The sequence below is a fragment of the Parambassis ranga genome, chromosome 14 (assembly GCF_900634625.1).
Source record: "Parambassis ranga chromosome 14, fParRan2.1, whole genome shotgun sequence".
In the NCBI taxonomy this organism is placed as follows: domain Eukaryota; kingdom Metazoa; phylum Chordata; class Actinopteri; family Ambassidae; genus Parambassis; species Parambassis ranga.
Genome location: NC_041034.1, coordinates 15264342 through 15288214, shown reverse-complemented (window position 1 = coordinate 15288214; position 23873 = coordinate 15264342). Strand labels below are relative to the sequence as shown.

The following is a 23873-nucleotide window of genomic DNA, read 5'->3' as shown; positions in this document are numbered from 1 at the left end:
AGATTCACAGGAACCACCGAAGAGAGAATGTGTCGCAGAGACACCAGAAAAGAGCAAGGCCAAGGAGGAATCACAGGAACCACCGAAGGAAGAATGTGTCGCAGAGACACCAGAAAAGAGCAAGGCCAAGGTCACACATTCGGAGGACAGTGAGATGGACAGCCTCTTTGCAAGGATCCATTCAGACATCTGGTACTACCATGACGATGAGAAGTACCGGAAAAGCTGGTACTACCAGTTCCACCAGGCTGAGCGAGAAAGTTCAACACACCAGGACAGCCAGGACTACCAGGGCAGCTGGGACTACCAGGACAGCCGGGACTACCAGGGCAGCTGGGACTACAAGGGCAGCCGGGACTACCAGGGCAGCCGGGACAGCCGGGACTACCAGGGCAGCCGGGACAGCCGGGACTACCAGGGCAGCCGGGACTACCAGGGAAGCCGGGACTACAAGGGCAACCGGGACTACAAGGGCAACCGGAATTACCAGGGCAGCCAGGACTACCAAAGCAGCCGGGACTACCAAGGCAGCCGGTATTACCAGGGCAGCCGGGATTATCAGGACAGCCGGGACTACAAGGGCAACTGGCACTACAAGGGCAACCGGAATTACCAGGGCAGCCAGGACTACCAAGGCAGCCGGGACTACCAAGGCAGCCGGGATTACCAGGGCAGCCGGGATTACCAGGACAGCCGGGACTACCAAGGCAGCCGGGATTACCAGGACAGCCAGGACTACAAGGGCAACCGGAATTACCAGGGCAGCCGGGACTACCAGGACAGCCGGGACTACCAGGGCAGCCGGGACCACCAGGGCACCCGTGACTACAAGGGCAGCTGGGGCTACAAGGGCAGCCGGGACTACAAGGAGATTGTAGACCACCAGGGCGGCCGGGACTACAAGGAAAGTGTAGACTACCAGGGCGGCCGGGACTACAAGGAGAGTATTGACCACCAGGACGGCCGGGAGAGTGTAGACCACCAGGCTGACCGGGACTACAAGGAGAGTATTGACCACCAGGACGGCCGGGAGAGTGTAGACCACCAGGCTGACCGGGACTACAAGGAGAGTGTAGATCACCAGGACAGCCAGGACAACAACGAGAGTGTAGGCCACCAGGACAGCCAGGACAACAAGGAGAGTGTAGACCACCAGGACAGCCAGGACAACAACGAGAGTGTAGACCACCAGGACAGCCAGGACAACAACGAGAGTGTAGAGGCTGACCAACACAGCCTGGGCAACCCGAAGAGTAGGGATAGTTGTGGAAAGGAGACAGGCAACAGACAGAAAGGAGGAAAGAAGAAAAAGAAGAAGAAGACAGGCAGAAGACACTGAAGTAGACCTAAGTCTCTGAATTGACCCTGTTTTCTGACAGAATCGTGCTTTAGTTGTGTTGATGTGGCTGTGATCTCCCAGCACTGTTCTCCTGCTCTGGAATACTTCTTCATTCACTGTGAGCCGCTCCACTCTCCATGTGTTTGCTTCATTCTTTCAGTTCCACTCTTTCATATCAGGGTCTATGTTTGCAGCTACAGTCCCCACTCATGTTCTGTTCTGGTCATTGTGGGTCTGTCATGTCAGTTTATAGCCATACTGTTAGTTCACATTGTTCACCTTGGCTTTTACCACTTTTATGCTGGTTTTATCTTGTTTCCTGTACTTTGATTATTTTACTTTGATGTTATTCATACATGACTGACTCCTGTCTGCAGCACTTTGTTGTTTTTTAAATGTGCTTTATAAATAAACTTGACTTGACCTTGTTTACTTGACCTGATCTTTTTGTTACTCACTTTCAAATTTACAGAACCAAACCATTCAAGAACACATCTTCATTTGTACAAAGTGAGATGTTAAAATATGTGTTTGTAAAAAAATACAAAGTGTTATACTTACAGTACAGTGTCATAGATTTCTTTCTGGAAACACTGTAACAACCATTTGAATGTGCAGGCTGCATCATGCTTGTGTACGGCTTTTAATAGCTGCAGTGTCAATGAGTGTGTTAATGGGAGGCGCTTACAAAGGTGCACAAACAGCTGCCAAGTTATTGTTATTCACAAAGTGAAGTTATCATCTTAAACACACGTTTGACTATGACTGTATTATTTATTTATGATATACTTCCAATATATATATATTGCCATTTATTCATTGTTTAATATGCTTATTTAAATATACTGAAGCTCTAACCCCAGATCAAATACTGCAACTCAAACTCCACACCAAAAGGGGGCGCTACATGTTACTACACTACGTTTGTGCAGAAGACGAAGAAGAAATCAAACGCACGGCGGAAACGGTTCGGAGCCTGTGGAGGAACAGAGGGAGGTGGAGACGTCACGGAACTTGTTGAATTAGTATCGCAAGCCATTCATGTCACATTTCGCCAGCACTTAAAACGTTGTTTTTTACGTCATACACATTGACAGTAAAAACTATGGACAGAGCTTTGTGACGTCACCCTTTTGTTTCTGAAGAGCCGTTCTGAGGCTCGGTGGGAGGCTCCAGGACGTTGATGACCGCCGCCATGTTGGCAGCGTCACGTCCGCCAAAACTCCAAATATGGACAAAAAGGGGGGGGGGGGCACGAGCGGGGTTTAGGGGGGCGGGCGATCGTGGAAGCAGGAAACTCACGTTGTGATACATCAACTGTGTAACTGCCTGTCAGTTAGTTTTGTGATTTTTTGTTGTTATAGTTAGTTGTTCTGTGTATTATTAATTGTCATGTAAGCGGAACTAATGTGCTGGCCTAGTGTTCCATAGTGTTTCTAATTACACGCGCACCTCACCTGCAATCGCGCCAGAGAGAGAGAGAAAAAAGAAAGAAAGGCCTCAAAGAGTCGGCATGTGTGGAATATTCACAGACATACACAGCTTTTTTGTAACTGTTTTTTGTAATAACCTTTTGTAACTGTTGTGACCTGATCTGGTCACCCCGGATTCCCAGACTCCGTCCCCGATGCACAGAACATTGAATGAAAACCAGTACTGATCAGTTTCAGTTTCGCCTTTATAAAGGGAGAATGCACAGCTCAATACAGACCCCTCGATCTGCTCCAGCAGCTGACCATTTGCATTCTGTCCGTCCCATGCATTAGGCTCGTTTTATTAATCTTACAACAAGGTGTGGTTACATTTACATAGAAAGGCATAAAAGGTATAAAAGGTATGTATTCTCACAGGTCCTCCTGCTACACGACCTTGAGTATATCTTGTCTCTTTGGCAAGCTTGTGTTTTCATCTTTGGGGTCAACTAAGGGGTTTGCAGTTCGAATTTCTAGACTAACCATTAAACATCAGAATACTTTATGGCCTCAGTCAGAGGTCTCGATCTATGAGCAACCATACACTTTTACCATATGTGCAAACAAACATATATTTTGACCAGGTTTGACCATATATTTCCACATAACTTTGTTTTGCCACTGTGAGCTCCCCCAACCAGCTAAAAGTTAAGGTTTAATTTCTAAACAAGAAGAAAGAAGAGTCCAGGATTAGCCCCCCTCCGTAGTGTTTATGCAGCCTACGAGGTATGTGTGGTCTAATGTATTGAATGCTAAACTGAGGTGACATCGTGTTATGAGTATGATTGTGCAATATATGTTGTGCGTTAGAGTTTCACGAGCTAACGGCCCACAGTGTAATGCTGTTGAGGTGTGTGTGTGTGTTTGAGTCCTACCTTTGCTAACAATGTGGGGACATTCATGCATTGTGCAGCGGTTTTTATTTTATTTTTTACTTATTTCCTTTATTTTTGTCCTGTTCTCAGTTCTCACGGGTCTTCTTTATGGAATAAACCTTGTATTCAACTATGATCTCGGACTCTGTGATTATACTACCGGAGGGTGCTACAGTGAGAACTCGTCTGCTCCGTTGCTGTCACGAGGAATAACTGTGCCAAGGAGCGGCGATCTACAGCATCAACAGATGTCTACTTGCAGCGTCTAGGACAAACATTGACACAGCAAGATTAAGGTGAAGAAGAGGAAGGTAGCAGCAACTCAGAGACTGTTTACATTGGATAAAAGACATATAACTACATTCATCTAATGAATAGTGTGCCCCTTCTACCTGAAGTTCATTTAAGTTGAAGTTGAATTCTGATTCAGTTATTATATTGTGTTAATTGCTGTTATGCCATAAAGGGAAAGGGGTTAAAACATTAAGAGCAAGCAAGATACAGAGCATTAAGTAGTGTTGAAACATGTGTAAGTCTCCTAATTAGAGTGTGATTTGTTGTGTAATCCTCATATAACGGTCCAATTTAGACTAGTTAAATATAGGCTGAAAAATTGTTACAAATAAGCTAAACTGTTTTTCTTTTGCAATACTAGTCTAACAACCATACACATTATTGGCCAAATTAATTCAGTTCTTCCAATTTGGCTTTTCTGATCTCAGTAAATTATCTACACAGCTAAAGTCAGGAGTAAGTAAAATGTCAGTGTTTGAGTTCCTGTCAGACGATGGCAGAGAAGGTTTCAAGGAAGCACAGGAGAATGACGATGATATGCTGCCTCAGGCATCCAAAGGCTCAGGTGAGGATAAATGTGCATCTTCTCAAGGACCACAAGGAAGCCAAAGAGCCCGCAAGTTAACAGACAAGGGCCAAATGCTACAAGATGAGCAGGTAAAGAAAATTATGCACCGTTTCAACCTGAGTTATGAGAAGTGGAAAACTATCATTAAGGATGCCAGAGGAGCCCTGAGTGATAACTGCTCAGATGAAGAGATCCATGAACACATCACAAGAGTAAACAATGCCTCAAGAAAGCTGAATGTTGTCTATGAAGAACTGAGACGCATTGATAATCCAGATCATGACACACGTCGCAAGGTAGACACCTGTGGAGCAGTGACAGAAAAAATCCTTCACTCAGCCAAGGAGCGTCTCAACACTGAAAGAGTAGAAGGTCAAAGAAAGGATGAGCAACATGCAATGGAGATGGGAGCTGCATTGAAGTCTGTGGCTTCAGAGAGGATGAGTATCAAATCTCACCACACACAGTCTACTAAGTCCACTCATTCACAAACCAGCTCAAGGAACACATCTAGACGTTCAAGCCACTTGTCTGCAAACAGACAAGATGCGGCTGCTGATGTTGCTGCCAATGAAGCAGCCTTGGAAGTGCTTCTTGAGCAAGAGCGACATATTGAAGAACTGGAAAAGCTTGAAGCTGAAGCTTCCCAGTTAAGAGTTAAACAGGAGGCTGAAAATGCAGAGAGAAAAAGAATGCTAGAAGCTAAGCGCAGACAAGTGGAACGTTTGGAAACAATCAAACGGATAAAGGCTGCTAAGGCACGACAGAAGGTGTATGAGCAAAGTGAATGCTCAGATGAAGACATAGACTCAATGCTCCATCAATGTGCATCCTGGAAGGTTAAGGAGGAGGTCATGCCTGAAAGTCCACGGCACTTAAAACCCCCAGTGCAAGTCAGCACACAACCAAGACAAGAAGATAACGCAGTAGCTCTTGTTATCGGTGCAAGTCGCCTTCCTGTACCTGAACCTATGATATTTAACGGTGACCCACTGAGGTTCAATGATTGGAAGGTTTCCTTTCAAACGCTCATCGAAAGGAAAAACATACCAGCCGAAGAAAGAATATATTATCTACGAAAGTACATTGCTGGACCAGCAAAGAAGGCCATTGAAAGCTATTTCTTACTAGGCACAGAGTCAGCCTACCATGCAGCGTGGACCATCTTAGAAGAAAGATATGGCAATCCATTTCTCATTTGCAAAGCATTTAGAGATAAACTCAATGCTTGGCCCAAAATAAGCTCAAGAGACAGTGTTGAACTCCAAGAATTTGCTGACTTCCTTCGTAGTTGCGAAGCTGCTATGTCGCAGATTAAAGGGCTAGAGGTGCTTAACGACTGCAACGAGAATCAGAAACTGCTTGTCAAGCTTCCAGACTGGTTAATCTCGAGATGGAACAGAAGGGTTATAGAAGAGGAGGAACAAAGTCACAAGTTCCCAACCTTCAGCCATTTTGTGGAGTTCCTTAACCGTGAAGCAAAAATTGCTTGTAACCCCATCACATCTCTTCATGCTCTGAAACCAAGTGAAGGTGAGAAGGTCAGAGTCACCAAGAACAGAGAGCCTGGAGCAAGAGTTCTAGTCACAGACTCAGAAGAAAGGTCTGGTGTTATTGTCTGTGGTTTCTGTGAAGTGTCAGGTCACAATCTACAGAAGTGCCGTAGATTTATGGATGAGAGAGTTTCTGAGAGAGTCAAGTTCGTCCAAGAGAACAAGTTATGCTTTGGCTGCCTGAAGTCTGGCCATCGCTCAAGAGACTGTGAGAGTAGAATGATCTGTGATACGTGTGAGAAGAGACATCCAACATGCCTCCACGATGATCGCAACAAGGATGGAAGGATGTCAAGGCGGTCTGATGGAGACAGAGATGGCGCAAGGTCAAGAGAAGCTAAGATGGATTGTCCACAGAACAAGGTGCTGAAAACATTACACGAGGCAACATCAAACAGAGTCATTCAGAATGTCAGAGACACTCGTACTTCAGCAATCATTCCAGTGTGGGTGTCAGCCCTAAACGAGCCTGACTGCGAAGTTCTTGTGTATGCCCTATTGGATACACAGAGTGATACAACCTTTATCTTAGAAGAAACAGCCAAGACACTACATGCAGAAAACGAACCAGTTCATTTAAAGCTCTCCACAATGACATCAAAGAACACAGTGGTGCCATGTAAGAGGCTAACAGGTTTACAGGTTAGGGGTTTCTACTCAGACAAAAGGATTCACTTGCCAGTCACCTACACAAGAGCATTCATACCTGCAAACAGGGATCATATTCCCACACCAGATACTGCAAGGAAATGGCCTCATCTTGAACACATTGCAGATGAGATAGCTCCTCACCAAAGCTGTGATGTGGGACTGTTAATCGGCTACAACTGTCCTCAAGCCCTCGTCCCAAAACAAGTCGTGCCTGGCAAAGAAAATGAGCCCTTTGCACTGAAAACAGACTTGGGCTGGAGTGTAGTTGGCCATGGCAACCCATGTCTGGATGGTGGTGATGCAATTGGAGTAAGTCACCATATCATTGTGAAACAGGTCACACCAAGTCTTCAGGTCTCTTCAAACCTCACAAGAGAAGTGCACTATGTCTGTAGAACGCAGGTCAAGGAAGTAGTCACACCCACAGAAATCATTAAGGTGCTGGAATCAGACTTTGTAGAACGAGCCTTGGAAGATGCCAACGTATCTCAAGAAGATTTCAGATTCCTGTCAAAGATGGAAAGAGGCATTAGAGTCAATGAGGACGGTCACCTCGAGATGCCTCTGCCGTTTAAGAAGGACAGACCCAACTTACCGGACAACAAGGTGTGTGCCATGCATCGTCTCAAGTGCTTGAAAAGAAAACTGGAAAGAAACCAGCAATACTACAATGACTATAAGACCTTTATGGAAGAGACCATGGCTCGTGGAGACGCAGAAAAGGTTCCAGAAGAAAACATCACTCAGACACTAGCATGGTACATTCCTCACCATGGAATCTATCATCCCCAGAAGCCGGGGAAGATCCGCATCGTATTTGACTGCTCTGCAAGGTTCAAAGGGACATGTTTAAATGATTATCTGTTGACAGGCCCCGAGATGACCAACACCTTAGTGGGAGTACTTTGCCGGTTTCGCAGAGGCCCTGTGGCAATCATGTGTGACATAGAACGCATGTTTCACCAGTTCCACGTCAAGGCAGAGGACAGAGATTACCTGCGATTCTTGTGGTGGGAAAATGGAAATCTTGAAGCCCAACCTTCAGTCTACCGGATGAAAGTCCACCTGTTTGGCGCAGCCTCCTCACCCGGCTGTGCCAATTATGGGCTCAAGCACCTTGCTGCTACAGGAAAGGGACATTTCAGTGAAGACACCATCCAATTCTTCCAGAAGAACTTTTACGTGGATGATGGCTTGACCAGTTTAGCATCTGATGACCAGGCTATACAGCTAGTCAAGGAAGCAAGAGAGCTTTGTAGCACTGGCAAACTCCGGCTACACAAGTTCATCTCAAACAGCAAAAGGGTCTTAGCCACAATTCCTAAGGAAGAATGCGCTGACGCGACCAAAGATTTGAGCATGGCATTGGGCGAACCACGTGTGGAAAGAGCTCTCGGTGTACAATGGTGCGTAGCTTCTGATGAGTTTCAGTTCAGAGTGGTTGTCAAAGAAAATCCACTCACCCGAAGGGGAGTTTTGTCAACGGTTGCTTTAGTGTATGATCCACTTGGATTTGTGGCTCCCTTCATCTTGGTAGGAAAGCAGATCCTTCAACAAATGTGTTGTGACAAGCTCAGTTGGGATGACACTTTACCTGATGATCTCCGACCCTTGTGGGAATTCTGGCTCCAAGATCTGAAAAACCTAGCCAATGTAAAGGTTCAAAGATGTTTCATTCCACCAGGCTTTGAGGTCCATCACTTTGAGATTCACCATTTCTCAGATGCTAGTACATCAGGTTATGGAGTGTGCTCGTATCTCAGAGCAGTCAGTACATCAAAGGAAGTCTTCTGCTCCTTAGTCATGGGGAAGTCTAGAGTCACCCCTACTAAGGTTACAACCATACCCCGACTTGAACTGTCAGCAGCAGTGGTGGCAGTACGCACCAGCGACTTGCTCAAGAAGGAATTGCAAGTAGAATGCACTCAAGAAATGTTCTGGACTGACTCAAGGGTCGTGCTTGGATACATCAGTAATGAAGCCAGAAGGTTTCATGTTTTTGTTGCGAACCGTGTGGAGCGCATTAAACAAAGCACAGAATCAACACAATGGCGGTATGTGACATCAGGTGAGAATCCAGCAGACCATGCCTCACGAGGTGTCACAGCAGAGCAGCTTGTAGCATCCAACTGGTTCACCGGTCCCAACTTTCTGTGGCAAAAAGAACTACCAATCGAAGATGTCAAGGTGGGAGAGATCTTAAGTAGTGACCCAGAGCTTAAGAAGGTTGTGGTGCATGACACTCAGGCAAGAGAAGTCAGGTCACTCTTGGTTCGCTTACAGAAATTCTCTGATTGGTCAAGACTTGTGAAAGCTATTGCCAAGCTCCAACGCCATGCAAGGGAGATCAAAGGCCTTGTGCCAAGATCCGGTGAAGCGACCAGTTTAGAAGAAAGGAGAGAAGCAGAGCTGACCATTATTAGAATGGTTCAAGAAGCAGCACTGTCTCAAGAAATGCAGTGTCTCCAGCATATCAAGAACGGACAGCTAAAGGGCAGATTACACAAACTAAATCCATTCCTGGATGACCAGGGAATCATCAGGGTGGGAGGTAGGTTAAGTCATGCTGCTCTGCATTCACATGTAAGGCACCCAGCCATTCTACCAAAGGACAGTCACGTGTCCACCTTACTGATTAAACACTATCATGAGAGAGTACACCATCAGGGTCGAGGAATGACTATAAATGAGATCCGTTCAAATGGAATATGGATCTTGGGATGCAGCTCTGCAGTTTCATCTCATATTCACAAGTGCATAAAATGTAGAAAGTTCAGAAGGTCTACAGAACAACAAAGAATGGCAGACCTTCCGGAAGAGCGAATGGAGACGACCCCACCATTCACCTATTGTGGAATGGACTGCTTTGGACCATTTTGTGTCAAGGAAGGACGAAAGGAGCTAAAGCGCTACGGGCTGCTACTCACCTGCATGTGTTCCAGAGCAGTACATATTGAAGTGATTGATGACTTAACCTCAGATGCCTTCATTAACTCTCTGCGTTCTTTCATCGCAATTCGTGGAGCAGTGCGTCAGATAAGATGTGACCAAGGAACAAACTTTGTAGGTGCAAGACGAGAACTTGCAGCAGCATGGAAGGAGATGGATCAAGAGGAAATGAAAAAGCTGGGTTGTGAGTTCATCATGAATGTTCCAGCTTCAAGCCATATGGGTGGAGTTTGGGAAAGACAAATTCGCACTGTAAGAAACATCTTGACATCCATTCTAGATCATTCCGCCAAACAGCTGGACTGCTCTTCGCTACGAACATTCCTATATGAAGTCATGGCTATTGTGAATAGCAGACCTCTGACAACTGAACACCTGAATGATCCATCCGGTGTAGAGCCTTTAACACCAAACCACATTTTAACCATGAAGTCTGCTATTATTCCCCCACCCCCAGGAAAGTTTGTCAAGGAAGATCTTTACCTCCGCAAGAGGTGGCGTCGTGTCCAACTCTTAGCGAACAACTTCTGGTCACGGTGGAAGAAGGAATATCTTCTAAATCTCCAGAACAGACAGAAATGGACAAAGGATCGCAGAAACTCAAGAGTTGATGACATAGTTCTTCTGAAGGATGATACCACACCTAGAAACCAATGGAGGCTAGGAAAGGTGGTTGAGGTGTACCCTGGAAAGGATGGACGAGTAAGAAAGCTTAAGTTGCTCGTCGGAGATGGAACTCTGAATGAAACTGGAAAGCGTACATCCAAACCTGTTTACCTGGAGAGGCCTATTCAGAAGATAGTAACACTGCTGGAAGCTAACTGAAGAGCTCAACATCCATGCCATCTTTATTTATCTTATAGTTAGCTGATTAGCATCTAAATTTAGCATTACAGGTATGATCAGTACATTTAAGTTACAGGAAATCCCTTATTGTGATTTGGTGGGAGTGTAACTGCCTGTCAGTTAGTTTTGTGATTTATTGTTGTTATAGTTAGTTGTTCTGTGTATTATTAATTGTCCTGTAAGCGGAACTAATGTGCTGGCCTAGTGTTCCATAGTGTTTCTAATTACACGCGCACCTCACCTGCAATCGCGCCAGAGAGAGAGAGAAAAAAGAAAGAAAGGCCTCAAAGAGTCGGCATGTGTGGAATATTCACAGACATACTGTGGAAATATATGGTCAAACTTGGTCAAAATATATGTTTGTTTGCACATATGGTACAAGTGTATGGTTGCTCATAGATCGAGACCTCTGACTGAGGCCATAAAGTATTCTGATGTTTAATGGTTAGTTTAGAAATTCGAACTGCAAACCCCTTAGTTGACCCAGAGATGAAAACACAAGCTTGCCAAAGAGATAAGATATACTCAAGGTCGTAACAGGAGGACCTGTGAGAATACACACACACACTCACATCAAAGATGTGAGTGGGAGAACTTCAATGTCTTTTAGTTTCGTATACGCCCTCCACCTTGTGATTATTGAATATGCATTATTCACTGAAAAACATTACCTTTTATGCCTTTCTATGTAAATGTAACCACACCTTGTTGTCAGATTAATAAAACGAGCCTAATGCATGGGACAGACAGAATGCAAATGGTCAGCTGCTGGAGCAGATCGAGGGGTCTGTATTGAGCTGTGCATTCTCCCTTTATAAAGGCGAAACTGAAACTGATCAGTACTGGTTTTCATTCAATGTTCTGTGCATCGGGGACGGAGTCTGGGAATCCGGGGTGACCAGATTAGGTCACAACAATACACAGCTTTTTTGTAACTGTTTTTTGTAATAACCTTTTGTAACTTTGTTTTGCCACTGTGAGCTCCCCCAACCAGCTAAAAGTTAAGGTTTAATTTCTAAACAAGAAGAAAGAAGAGTCCAGGATTAGCCCCCCTCCGTAGTGTTTATGCAGCCTACGAGGTATGTGTGGTCTAATGTATTGAATGCTAAACTGAGGTGACATCGTGTTATGAGTATGATTGTGCAATATATGTTGTGCGTTAGAGTTTCACGAGCTAACGGCCCACAGTGTAACGCTGTTGAGGTGTGTGTGTGTGTTTGAGTCCTACCTTTGCTAACAATGTGGGGACATTCATGCATTGTGCAGCGGTTTTTATTTTATTTTTTACTTATTTCCTTTATTTTTGTCCTGTTCTCAGTTCTCACGGGTCTTCTTTATGGAATAAACCTTGTATTCAACTATGATCTCGGACTCTTTGATTATACTACCGGAGGGTGCTACAAACTGTCTGTCACTCAAGCGGCAACGCCCATAATTATTGCGTAATTTTAAGTCAGAATACAACTGAAACCAGTGAGTTGTAAAAAAATTCACCCCCTGCTGGAGCCAGCCCCCAGTGGTTGCAGCGTGGACTACAGGTTTTGACACTTCCGCATGGGCTTCAGGTCTGAGCCCCGAAGGTTGCCGCTTGGTCATACGCCATACGGCGTTTTCTAATGTTCTAATGATCTCCGCCCCATAACTTGCTCAGCCACTAGTTCCCTCTTTATCAGCAGAGAAGACGGACGGACCGCGCTTATCCAGCACCGACCTCCTTTGCTAGTGTGGATCCATTCAAGATTCAAGATCCAAGACGTTCATTGTCAAATGCACAGCAGAGGTCACGCAGAGCACTGACCCTCTGACTGTGCCAGCTCCCTTCACATGACTTTGTCCACAACATAACTAAGATCAAAGAAAACAGAGCAAGAATCAACACAAATAAGAATAAACCAAGAAATCCAATAAGCAAAATGAGCTGATGTGCAGGTCTGTGTACAGAGGGTGAAGTGCTGTCAGTGTTGAAGGTTCATGTGTTGTTGTCAGAGCTCGGACATTCAGAGCGTGCAGATATCTTTGTAAAAAACACACATGTGCAGGTACTGATGTTAAAAAGTACTTCAGTAAAAGTACAGAATACTCTCCCCAAAAAGTACTCAGAGTACTAGTTACTTTCAAGGGTTGACATGTAATGATTTATCATCATCCATCTTCTAGCACTGGTCCGGGGCTGGAGTTCTGCTCGGCGGTCTGGAGCACCGTGTTTCTGGTGAGTCCATCTTCACTTCCTTCAATAAGCTCAGAGGCCTTTTTCATCCAGGACGTCCGAGGAAAGATTCCTCTGGATGAATCAGCAGAATCCTTCTGATCATCACTGATACATGTACACACACACACTGACACACACACACAGACACACACACACACACACACACACACAGAAGCATCTATCAGACTGGCCTGTCATCTGCTGGCCAATGTCTGAACTGCACCCCTTCCTTCCTTTCATAGTAGTGTCTCAACATTATACACTCTTAAAAAATATACAACAACCAGTCGGTGTAATCTACAATCATTCTTCAAAAAAAAAGAAAAACACACACACCACACCTCGAATGTGTACTCGCTCTATCTGGGTTTTGACTCACGCCCCCTCGCAGTCTGCCGACAGGGAAACTCTGGTCATGGTGGGTGGATGAATAAGTGTGTGGAGGTATTGCACTGAAACCTGTTGGAGCTTCGAGTAGGACACACTAACCTTCATCTCACCGTGCGAGACATCTCTGCAGTTTGGTGCATGCAGGTGGGCGGATTCGTCATCATCGGCCCTTCACTCAGTCATTACTCTGACTGGAGTATAATTAAGGGTATAGTGAAGTGTGCTGAGAGGTGAATCAAACACAGAATGTACAGCTTGTACCTTAAAGTAAGTTTAGTGGTTTTCATTGTCCCCAGAGGATACATCACATGATGTTAACTTCTTCTATTATAGTGAAATATTTCAACATATATTAACTGATATTGGATCGAAATCAGATCAGTGTTCAGTAGGTGAATACATGATTTAAATAAAACAATTGCTAGTGTTAGCATTTAGCCTTAAAACTACTGCGATTTGTTCCATTTTTATTTTCTTACAGGAAGAGTTTGGTTCGAGACTGGCATGTTTTTTTGTGACTTCTCATCAGTTGATCATAATCCCTTTTATTTAAACGTTGGGCCCTTGACCTTGAGCTTGCAATATGTTGTTTTCGTACAAAGACAAAAATCCTAAGGACACTGAGATAGTCCCACTTCCCAACCTATCACGTAAGTGTCTTCTACATAATGAGGTCTACACGCCTCCCTCCACTCCCCACATGATCCCACCGCCTCCTCCCTCACCCCTCCAGTCACCCCTGATCAACATTTTTCACATTGTTAATCACTTATGTCAGCTTCTGGTAATTATAGACAATTAATCACATGTGATTCACTGTCTCTCTCCATCAGGAATGTGCTCTACGCTGTGTGAGTGAAAGCAGCGAAGGTGAATCTGCCTATATTAAGTAGGCAGCAGCAGCAGCAGCAGCAGCACCGGGGAGTGCACTCCCCAGTGATAAGCAGCATGTTGCAGTGCTTTGGCTTACACTTCCTTGAGGCGGGCGATAAAGGCCAGGTGGAGATTAAATTACATTAATTCCTTCGCCAGAAGCCCTGACCCAGAATGACTTACAAGACAAGAAGGATGAGCTGCAGTGAAACTACTGCCAAAGTCCTGAAAAATGAATTAACCATCACAATGTGGTCCTAACCTGCCATGTACGGTCAACAATCTGATACACACACACAGTGTGTGACCACAGTGACTGTTTTTGCACCCAGAAAGAATCGTTAACTGCTAAATCAACAGTCCACACACACCCAATATACACACCCCATCTGGCAAACATGGGTATGCAAACATGCACATTATCAGCCAGTCCATTAACACGAATACTGTAACCTTGCCTACGATACTGTAATGCACTTATTCTCTCCCCTGTGCAGCTAACAGGAGTCAGGAGTGGTGGGACAGGAAAGAGAAAACTTTAGCTTTTGAAGGAGCCCTGCAAGTGTGTCGATGAAGATGTGCTCAGTGCAGCATCTGCTGGTGCTTATAACCCTAATAGGTAACTTCCTTCCTCATTTATCTCATGGTTTTTGTCATTATTATTTTTGAAACTTACTTGAAACCAATATTTTTTGCAGGATATGTTGAACTGATCACAGTAACAACCCCGGAGAAATATGTCAATGTTACAATGGGCGAAAGCATCCTGCTCAACTGTATGTTTGTTTCTACTGCGGACACAACTACCAGCCTCACCATCCAGTGGGAATTTATTTCATCGTCCTCTATGACTCCACAGCAGGTACACACACACACACACCAGCTCCGATTGCACCAACTGTGATGATAGAATACTCTTAGCTTTATGCTTAGTGGTTTCCTTCTAAGGTAAAAAGCGTCACAGTAATTTCTCAAAATGAGTGGCAACATTTCTCTGGCACTAAGACTCTGAATGATACTGCAAAGACATGATGCGTTCATGGTTTCTCTTAGCAGCAACCAACGTCTTAGATGCTAAACATCACATTTTATCAACTTCAGTCACCTAAAACACATGCACACAGCTTAGCTCAGCTGCTTGTTTCCAGTATGCTGCATTTTCTACACTGATACACCTCACTGTGATAACAAAGCTTGTGCCTAATAGTTGGAATTCACCACTACAGTATATCTACAATATGAATAACTATAGTTAGTATACACTGGAGAACTAGAGACACGGATTATTCTGAGGACAGTGCGGTGTGTGTCTGATTTGCTGCATTTGCTTTCAGATCTGTTACTATCAGTCGGGAAAGGTCGCCATTACTAAACCCTATGAGGGCAGGATTCAGCCTCCGTCTGCTCCTGACACCACCAAAAATGCCTCAATCACAATAAGCAACATGCAGCCATCAGATGCCGGAGTCTACACCTGTGAAGTTCACAACTTTCCCGATGTGGACGGACAGTCTCAGTCCAATATCATAGTGAATGTCCTTGGTGAGTTTAGTCAGTGTTAGAAAGGAATGCTTGTAGTTGATGCTAAGTTTCAATCACAGGTTTTTATAATATAATGACATTGTTTTCTTGGTCATGAACAAAACTATTAACTGGGTCAAAGAGAGAACACTTTTTTACTTTGTCAATGAATCATAATCTGTACACATTCAAACAGACCTCAGACTGAGTAAACAGGGTGTGCAGATTTCAGTCTTGACCACACCCATTGGTTGAATGGTTGTACTATGGGAGAAATCAACGTATTGTTTTTATGTCCCACGGTGGGGCCTGAGAGTATTCTGAGGTGTGGCCTGAACTGCTGGTGTTGTGTTAGCATCCATAATGACTTAAATGAGGAAAGGGAGACATAATATGACCCCTGTGTCTGTGCTCCATCCATCATCCTCCTGCTCAAAAGTAAGGGAGTGACTGCCTGAAGAGAAGCTTCTGGTGTCTGACAACAGACATAACAGGAAATGTTTGATTTGGAATTGTGACTTGAGGAAAATATTTCAGTGATCCCTCCACATACTGTCATACTATTAACAAACCTATTAAAATAGTGGCCTTGAATTGTGTGAATAGGGAATTACATTCAGTTTGAATCCTTTCATTCACTGAGTTACCAGGACAACCTTGCAAGCCTCAGTATCCTCAGCAGTTTCCATGGTTACTGCAGCAGTCTCCTCATTGTCAGTATTTTAAATTAGAGGACTGTGACTGCATCCTTGTACTGCATACAGAATATACACAAACATCTGCTGCATGCTAACCACACATATTGACTAACCTATGAAAAATGCTGGGGGGGATAACATGAATATGTATGGCTGCTCTCATGTTGATTAACATGGGATCCAGGATGATTTCCATCATCATGCTTTTGCATACAATTATAATGTGAGCAGTATAGCATCATTTTAATTACAAGCAGGCATGTGAAATGTACACCCTGCAGCATGATCAATAATGTGAAGCCACATGAGGTCTTAAATATAAAGTTAGCATGCAATTTTAAAAGATATTTTTAGAAAAACTGTGAATCATTATACTGAAAGGTTCAATGCCGAGAGGGCATCCACTGTGAATTATACAGTAAATATTCTGAGTCTGAGCTCAGGAGCAGAGCTGTAAGGCCGCTCCCAAGATTTCCTGAATCACGATGACTAACGGGGGGACACGTGATGTGCTGTGTGTGCTGTGTGTTTAATAATAAGATTTAAACAAGCTCAAGTCTGTAAAGTGACTGTAGTCTAAGATTTATACAGGTGATATTTCTCCGCTTTAATCTCTTACAAGATGCAACAATGTTACTTTTAAAATACTAGCTAGCCTGTCTAGGGGAACCAATAAATCCAGTGTGTCCTTAAGCCCTTAAACACCCACAGGTTCCTCCCTATATACTATAAGTGTCTCTAAAGTGCCAGCACGGGGACGACAGCTCAAACAGAGGGCTCTGGAAAGAAGACAGAGGACCCTTATGCCTGAGATCTGCTCTTTTAGAGACTTATATATTCAGCCAGAGAGATGTTGAGCAGACATTCTGTGGTGGACCTTAAGAGAGAAACAGGAAATAAAATATACACACAGAAACACAGCACTGCCTCTGACTGAATATAGCAGGTCTCATCTAGCAGGTGAAAATAGGTTCTTTAGTTATTTCTGTTTGGAGGAAATGCTCTTTGTTCCACAACAATTATTCATCAGATTCAGTCATTTATCTGAGTGGCTGAATGACGTGAAAAGTAAAAATTCAAAATGACAAAACTTTCACAATAAAATACAGCAAAAGTTTATGTAATAATTTGCTCTCTCCTGGATGCTGATCAGACACATTTGAACCTGTGCTGTCTTTTGTCGTCCCTGTGGTCTGTCAGAGAAGCCGTCTGTTCCTTTCTGTGCTGTCCACGGTGATGTGGAATCAGGTCACAAGGTCACTCTGACCTGCCACAGCGAGCGCGGGAGCCCGAACCCAACATACACCTGGATCAGACTGGATCAGACAAGGACAAGGAGACCTGTGCTTGGAAGGAGTGAGTCCTGCAAGTACAGTGTGTGCATTTGTTTATCATGGTTTTATTAACATGTGTGTGTGTTTTTTTTAATTTCAGCAACTACAACTGGAATACTGGAATTCAGAAACATATCCCAGTTTGAGTTTGGGGAGTACCAGTGCCAGGCTACAAACCCAGTGGGATTTTCTACTTGCACCATTGAGCTGAGTCCTGGTATGACTGTGCATAAATGTCGGTATAATGCTTAAAAAAAAGACCCATTAACAAATATTAATAATGTTTGTTTAGAGGCGGGAGATGGAGTGGTAGCTGGAGCAGTGATTGGAGCGCTGCTTGGGTGTGTGCTGATAGCCCTGGTTGTGTGGTTTATTGCTCATAAGGTGAAGAAACACAAATACAAAGCCGTGAAGGCACAAGAGTCCAATGAGATGAAGTAAGTCTTTTATGTATTCAATACATTTTACATTTGATCATGTGGTTAACACGCAACATTAACTCACTTTCTCCACTAGGAGGAACTCTCCTCAGGCCCAAGAGGCCCCAGGTAACGTTGCTATGGCAACTACAGCAGGCACGCTTCATGCGGAGGGAGATGAGCCACAAGCCTAAAAAAAGCCTGCTGCAAACAACTGGAGCTGCGTCACTAATCTGAATAACAGGATGTTCGGGCTTTAACATACGTCATTCACAGACAAAAACAATATGAAGAAGAGCACCTTCATGATTGAAGCTGGATTTTTTTTCCTTAAATTGATAATTTGACAGCTTTTTTATCTTTTTTTATTCATACTTTTATGACCATACATGTGCATCATACAAATGATTAGTGTTATACTGATTGTATACATAGCATGATTCTGTTTTTTATGCTTTATTTTGACTTAAAGAAATATCCTGTGCTCAAATGTAACTTGTTGATCAATTGCCAGGTAATAGCATAATAACATTTTTGTTCAATAAAAAAAACAGATTAAAATTTAAATAATGGTTGTCAGCTTTTTTTATTTAAAAAAAATCACTATTGGAAGGGGGCCACGTGGCATCAAATATGATTATTGACTAAGACATCCAAAGTGAGAAATCAGATCACCTCTTTCCTTCACCTTCTGCATGTGAATTATGGTAATAATTTTGCACATTATTTATATCTCTATTAGGTAAAGCAAATATTAAACAGCTCCTTCTGTGACTCAACAATAAATCTAATGCAACACAACCTACTCCCCTCTACCAATGCCACAGCCATTAACTCTAAATTTATGGTCATTTGGTATAAGTCTGAAGGCAGCACAGAGAGCCACCATATATTTACTTTAACTGAGAAATATTGAGGGGCCGCTGGGCAACTTTATGGAGCCAGACAGTGATCCTGCAAGGTTTCACACCAATACTGCTACCAATATAACAGCCACAACAGCAGAACTCAAACAGATGCACGGAAGTGTTTGCTTGGCCATATGTAAGGACACTTACACATGCTTATCATCACAGTGCAATGTAATACAAAATCTATAAACATGCTAAAAAAAACACAAAGCTGAATTTAAAACTTGCTATCAAGGACCTCTGAGTAATTGTTGCGATCAGCATGGTTGATTCATTCATTTTCATATTTAACCTGTAATTAATTATATAAACACTGTATAATGGGCAGACTGGCATAGGAGTAAAGGAACCTTGTTCATAACTGACCCTTACAGTCCGAGGCGATGTGCGGTGCTGAGGACGTCGTCTCTGGTCAGATAGCATCCACAGAGCTGCCTCAGGCCAGTGAAAGAGTCTCTCCCATGTAACACTCGCCAGTTGTCAATAAATATCACCTGAGGAAGAGAAGAACATTTTTATTTTCTAACCTGGGCCAATGCAAAGATGTACAGCACTTTATTGGAGGGTAACTTTCTTACCTTCCCTGGAGTTAGCTTGATCCACAGCTCGTTCTCTGGGCGCCTTAGTTCTGTAGTCAGCTCTCGGTGTGCTACATACCACCGTCGGACAGTGTCATGGGGGATGGTGTTTATCACTGAACGGTCATAGTTGTTGTATCTGTAGAATAAAGCATACAACAATTACAGATTCAAGTTAAACCATAAAAACAGGTATAAGTGATCTTTCTGACTGCATACTGTACATGTACACTAGGTTGAATTGAAGCACCTACATACCGGATCAGGTAAACTTCATTGTTCCATGGATAGACATTGAGCACGGGGCCGATGCCCGTCATGCGGTTTTGGTGGCTGTCTGTGTTTTCAAGGTACTCATGTCTGATGGGAACACGTGTAAGCAGCTCAAAGTTTTCAGGCGACTCCTGCCGCAACTTTTCTGCAGCGTAGAACCCATCAACGAGGAGGGTCTTTCCTCCTGTTCCTTCATGCCTCAGACAGTGGAAAACCTGAATTCTGCAAAAGCAATCAGCAGTATTGATTAAACGGTTTTGAAAATATCATATGATCCCATTTCTTCTGCACCTACCCACATGGTTCCTGAAAGTATGATGTGTCAGTATGACGGTCCAGGGCCAGCTGGCTGTAGGCAGTGTCTCCTCTGGAAAAATCTGAGGTAAAGCACCACATTCTTCCATATGTAGTCTCCCTTGTGATTAACACCAAGAATGATAAATGATTACAATGCAGACACTGCTGTACTATAAATTAAATTAGACCAAGGAGGAGCACTTGATACCTGATTAGACTGACTCTCTGAGTAACTGCCTCCGTGGCCTCCACTGTAGCTGGGACATCATCGACGAACGCAATCCCATACAGAAGATAGTTCTGTAGAAACTTCTTCAGCTCATCGTCGCAGCTCATAAACTTGTCCCACTTGGCTGCTGTGATGTTTGCATTTTTGTAGATGTCCGAGTTCCAAAGGATGCGCTGCTGCTCGGTGCTCTGCTTCTTTACTTCATAGCAGTTCTCAGCTAGCCAGCTGAGGCTGTACTTGGATATGTGGCCGCCAGACCCTGGAATACAAGCAGATCATATCGTTAATGGATACAGTGCACCTACTAATTAGTATAAGCTAAGTGTTGGCTAGCATTGTATAGAATTTTATCTCAATTATGTGAGATTTTCAGTGCCTTTGAACAGAAATTTCAGTCCAAAATGTTAAAAAATATTATTAAAAAACAAAACAGCAATAAAATGTTGCTAGAACTCAGATCTTCATGCCACAGGAAGGTCCATGGCCACACAGATTAGAAAAAAAACATGTCTATGAGGCCCCGCATTCATGGATGGAACATCCTCTCCCAGACTCAGCTGGCCTTGACTCAGCTCTGCTAACAGCAAGAGGCACACTTGCCACTTGGCCTGCAGGAACATGTGCATCATCATCTGTCTCTGGGCTGGCAGATCCACATTTGTCACACTATGTAAGATGCACTGCCACTCTTGTGTGTGTGCATAAAAGCACAGTGACAGACCAGCTTCTGAACAGAAACTGTGAAGCCCAGCAACCCAGGGGAGATGCCATCTATGTGGACAGACACCCACAGATGGGGGGGGGGGGGTCATGGACATCTCACTGCTACCACTGTGATATTAAAAGCTTCCACAGATCTCGCTTTTATATTGAGCTCCCTGGTCATGAACATAATCCAGTACTAAAAATATCTATGTATCTTCCTGCTCATGTCAAAGAGATTAAAACTGTGGTGGGGTAACAAGGTGAAGGAGGTGGATGTTATCATTCCCACACCTGGCTGCTGTGAGACTGTTTACTCAGAAAGGAGGCAACTACATCCCACATGGCTTTCTCCCAGGAGCAGCATAAGACAGAGAGGATAAGGGAGGGCTCCAGCTGGCTGGTGTTTTGTGCTGTTTAATTTAGCTCACCTACACCTGCTGAGGCCTCTCTGGGGAATAGCACAGGGAGCAGGACTTATGAGCATTTGCTTCATCTTGGGTGGTTAGTTGGAGGATGAGGAGTTAGGAGGGGATGTTAAAGGTGTGTCTGGGCAGTGAGGATGTATGATCCTTCTTCTTGTGTTGGGTCGTGCAGCAGACGGTAAACCTCATCTCTCCTCAGGCACAATTTTTTTCTTTGCAAACGCACCATCCCTGCATCCTGAGCTCAGCTGCACTTATGATGATTGTGACTGGTTTAAAAAATACAAACAAGTCAAGATGTTTTACCCTCTTATACCAGAGTGACATCAGGTGCAGCCAAATCAGCCACCAGCACTTAGACACAGCTGTGAGGTGCAAACAGATGGATAGTCAACTCATCCAGGCTGTTAAAAAGTTTGTAATCCAGCAAATGCTAACAGAAGGTGATATCTAAATCCAGGTTACACAACATGCCTTTTTATGGTATACATTAAACAGTCCAGAGTTTTCTTCCTGTATTTGACTACACCCAAAGCAATGCCATACAACTGTGAGTCTTTATGCACAAAAAAATGTAACCCGGGACAAAGGTTAACACTTTTGCCTTGAAGGAAACTTCAGATGTATAATGATTGACATGATGTTAAGTTCTGATAAAGTAAACCAGCCTGCAAACAGAAGTTCATGTCTTTTGCAGCCAGTGCTCACTATTGTCTGGTGCTTGAGTGTCATCTTGATTTAATGTAATTTAATTAAATTAAACACAATGTAGGCTGTGCAAGATTACTACCATTACTTACATGTAAGGACGAGCTGACCATCTTCCACTGTTGTCCTCTCTGGACGGATAGTGAGGTCTATGCTGCCAGTGTCCAGGTTTCTCTGGTTAGTTGAGGAGTTGTATGAGGAGGCAGAGCGGCAGTGATCCCGCAGCCACACGTAGTTAAAACGCATCGACGTCCCTCCACAGCTCAGCTCTGCACACACAGGGAGTGTGTGGGTGTATTAACGCCAGGATTTGCACAGATGCATTGTATTAAAAAGTAAACTCACCCAGACAATCCTCATGTAAGCGGAATGTTGCAGAAGAAGCCGCAGCACAGGCGCGGATGTGCGTCTTGTGTCTCCATGGTATCTGCGCCTTTCTGAGTCCAGACAGCAGCTGAGCCTGTTCCAGCGCGGGGCGCACTGTCCTCCTCAGCGTGCCGAACATCCTGAGGTGCAGACAACAGAAGTAACCTGCTGTTCGACAAAGACCGATTAACTGATCGTTAACGTGACAACATTTTAACTTAGAGGTTGAGGTGGGTAAAGGCGCTGGCGTGTCCCTCCCTCTAGTGCTTCACAGCGAACTTTTTTTAATCTCGTAAAAGTTCTGTGACAGTCAGGGATTAATTATTAAACCCTCCATAGATCAAATCCACAGATTTGTTCATTTGTTCGGAAAATAGATCTGCGCTGAATCGATCACCAACAGCCGCGGGCGCAACGCACGCAGTTTACATTTGGTTCGACTTGTTCAGAGCCACAGACACAGAGTTTTCTTCTCTGTACTCGTTCCCTACTATGTCTGCCATGCAAACATGGGGTCACGCGCCGTGTGTGCACGCCATAGATTTCCCATCATGCCTCTGGGCATGACGACGCCTGACTCTGGATCTAACAACTCATTGGTCTAATTATTGCTCAAGGGTTTGGCGCTTTATACGTTTAAGTTTTACCATTTTAAAGCTTCAGATCTCGTCTCTTTTTTTTAAGTTTTAAAGACGCTGTGTGACCGAAACATTGAATTGGTCAAAGAGGCTGTATATAATCAGGCCTACACTGATCAGAATGCAACACACGGCCTTATTGTTTTACTCTTTTAATAACTATAATGAACCTTCAATTTTTTCATATTTTTTGTTAGTTTTAATTTAACACAGATGGTAAGTGGCTGATTCTTAAAATAACATCTGATTGTCTAAATATGTGACAGATCAATAATGGACACTATGTTTTTACAGTTCTTTCCTCTGGACGCGCTCTGTTGTATAAAAGACTGAAGTGGCCTCGGGGTGTGGGAGGAGGTTTCAAGGCGGAAGTGCCTTAAATATGCATTCTGTGTAAAGACCAGCAGGGGGCAGCTCCACTAGGTGCAGAGAACTGTATAACCTGATAGCAAGCCTTTCAGAAAACGCCTCTGCTCAGGTTGATTCATTACCCAGTGAGCATTTTCTGAATGAGTTTGGCCTACTCAATATTATACTATATTCGTGAATCAGTTAATAAGAGCATTAAGAAGACTGGAGAGGAACAGATGTGAAGCCTACTTGTGATCAACTTCCTCAAAGTTGGATAACTTAGCACACAAGTCTATGATGTTTTATAACAGAAACCTCTGAGGTCAACCTGAGAAATACTGAGATGCTGATATTGCAGAGGATGTTTGATGCAGCAAGACACACAAAAGGCACATGATCGTCAA

General features: G+C 43.8%; 2 protein-coding genes across 3 annotated transcripts; one reads left to right on the top strand and one right to left on the bottom strand.

The window, feature by feature from the left end:
• The first annotated feature begins 14451 nt into the window (after window positions 1-14451).
• LOC114446557 (V-set and immunoglobulin domain-containing protein 1-like) lies at window positions 14452-18197 on the top strand. The gene is made up of 7 exons (XM_028422207.1): window positions 14452-14638; window positions 14718-14881; window positions 15354-15561; window positions 17439-17594; window positions 17673-17789; window positions 17865-18009; window positions 18089-18197. Exons 1-7 carry the CDS (start codon window positions 14590-14592, stop codon window positions 18183-18185), a joined length of 936 nt encoding a protein of 311 aa, XP_028278008.1. The 5' UTR covers window positions 14452-14589; the 3' UTR covers window positions 18186-18197.
• A 361-nt stretch (window positions 18198-18558) lies between these two features.
• tmlhe (trimethyllysine hydroxylase, epsilon) lies at window positions 18559-23022 on the bottom strand. Of its 2 annotated transcripts, none has more exons than XM_028422204.1 (8): window positions 22691-23022; window positions 22460-22620; window positions 22207-22383; window positions 20259-20538; window positions 20049-20168; window positions 19739-19975; window positions 19481-19619; window positions 18559-19396 (listed from the first exon to the last, which is right to left on the bottom strand). In XM_028422204.1, coding segments are annotated over exons 1-8 (1242 nt in total). In that variant the 5' UTR covers window positions 22693-23022; the 3' UTR covers window positions 18559-19270. The 2 variants fall into 2 exon arrangements, with proteins under 2 accessions (XP_028278005.1, XP_028278006.1); XM_028422205.1 differs by having other exon boundaries at window positions 22699-23022.
• Window positions 23023-23873: the final 851 nt, after the last annotated feature.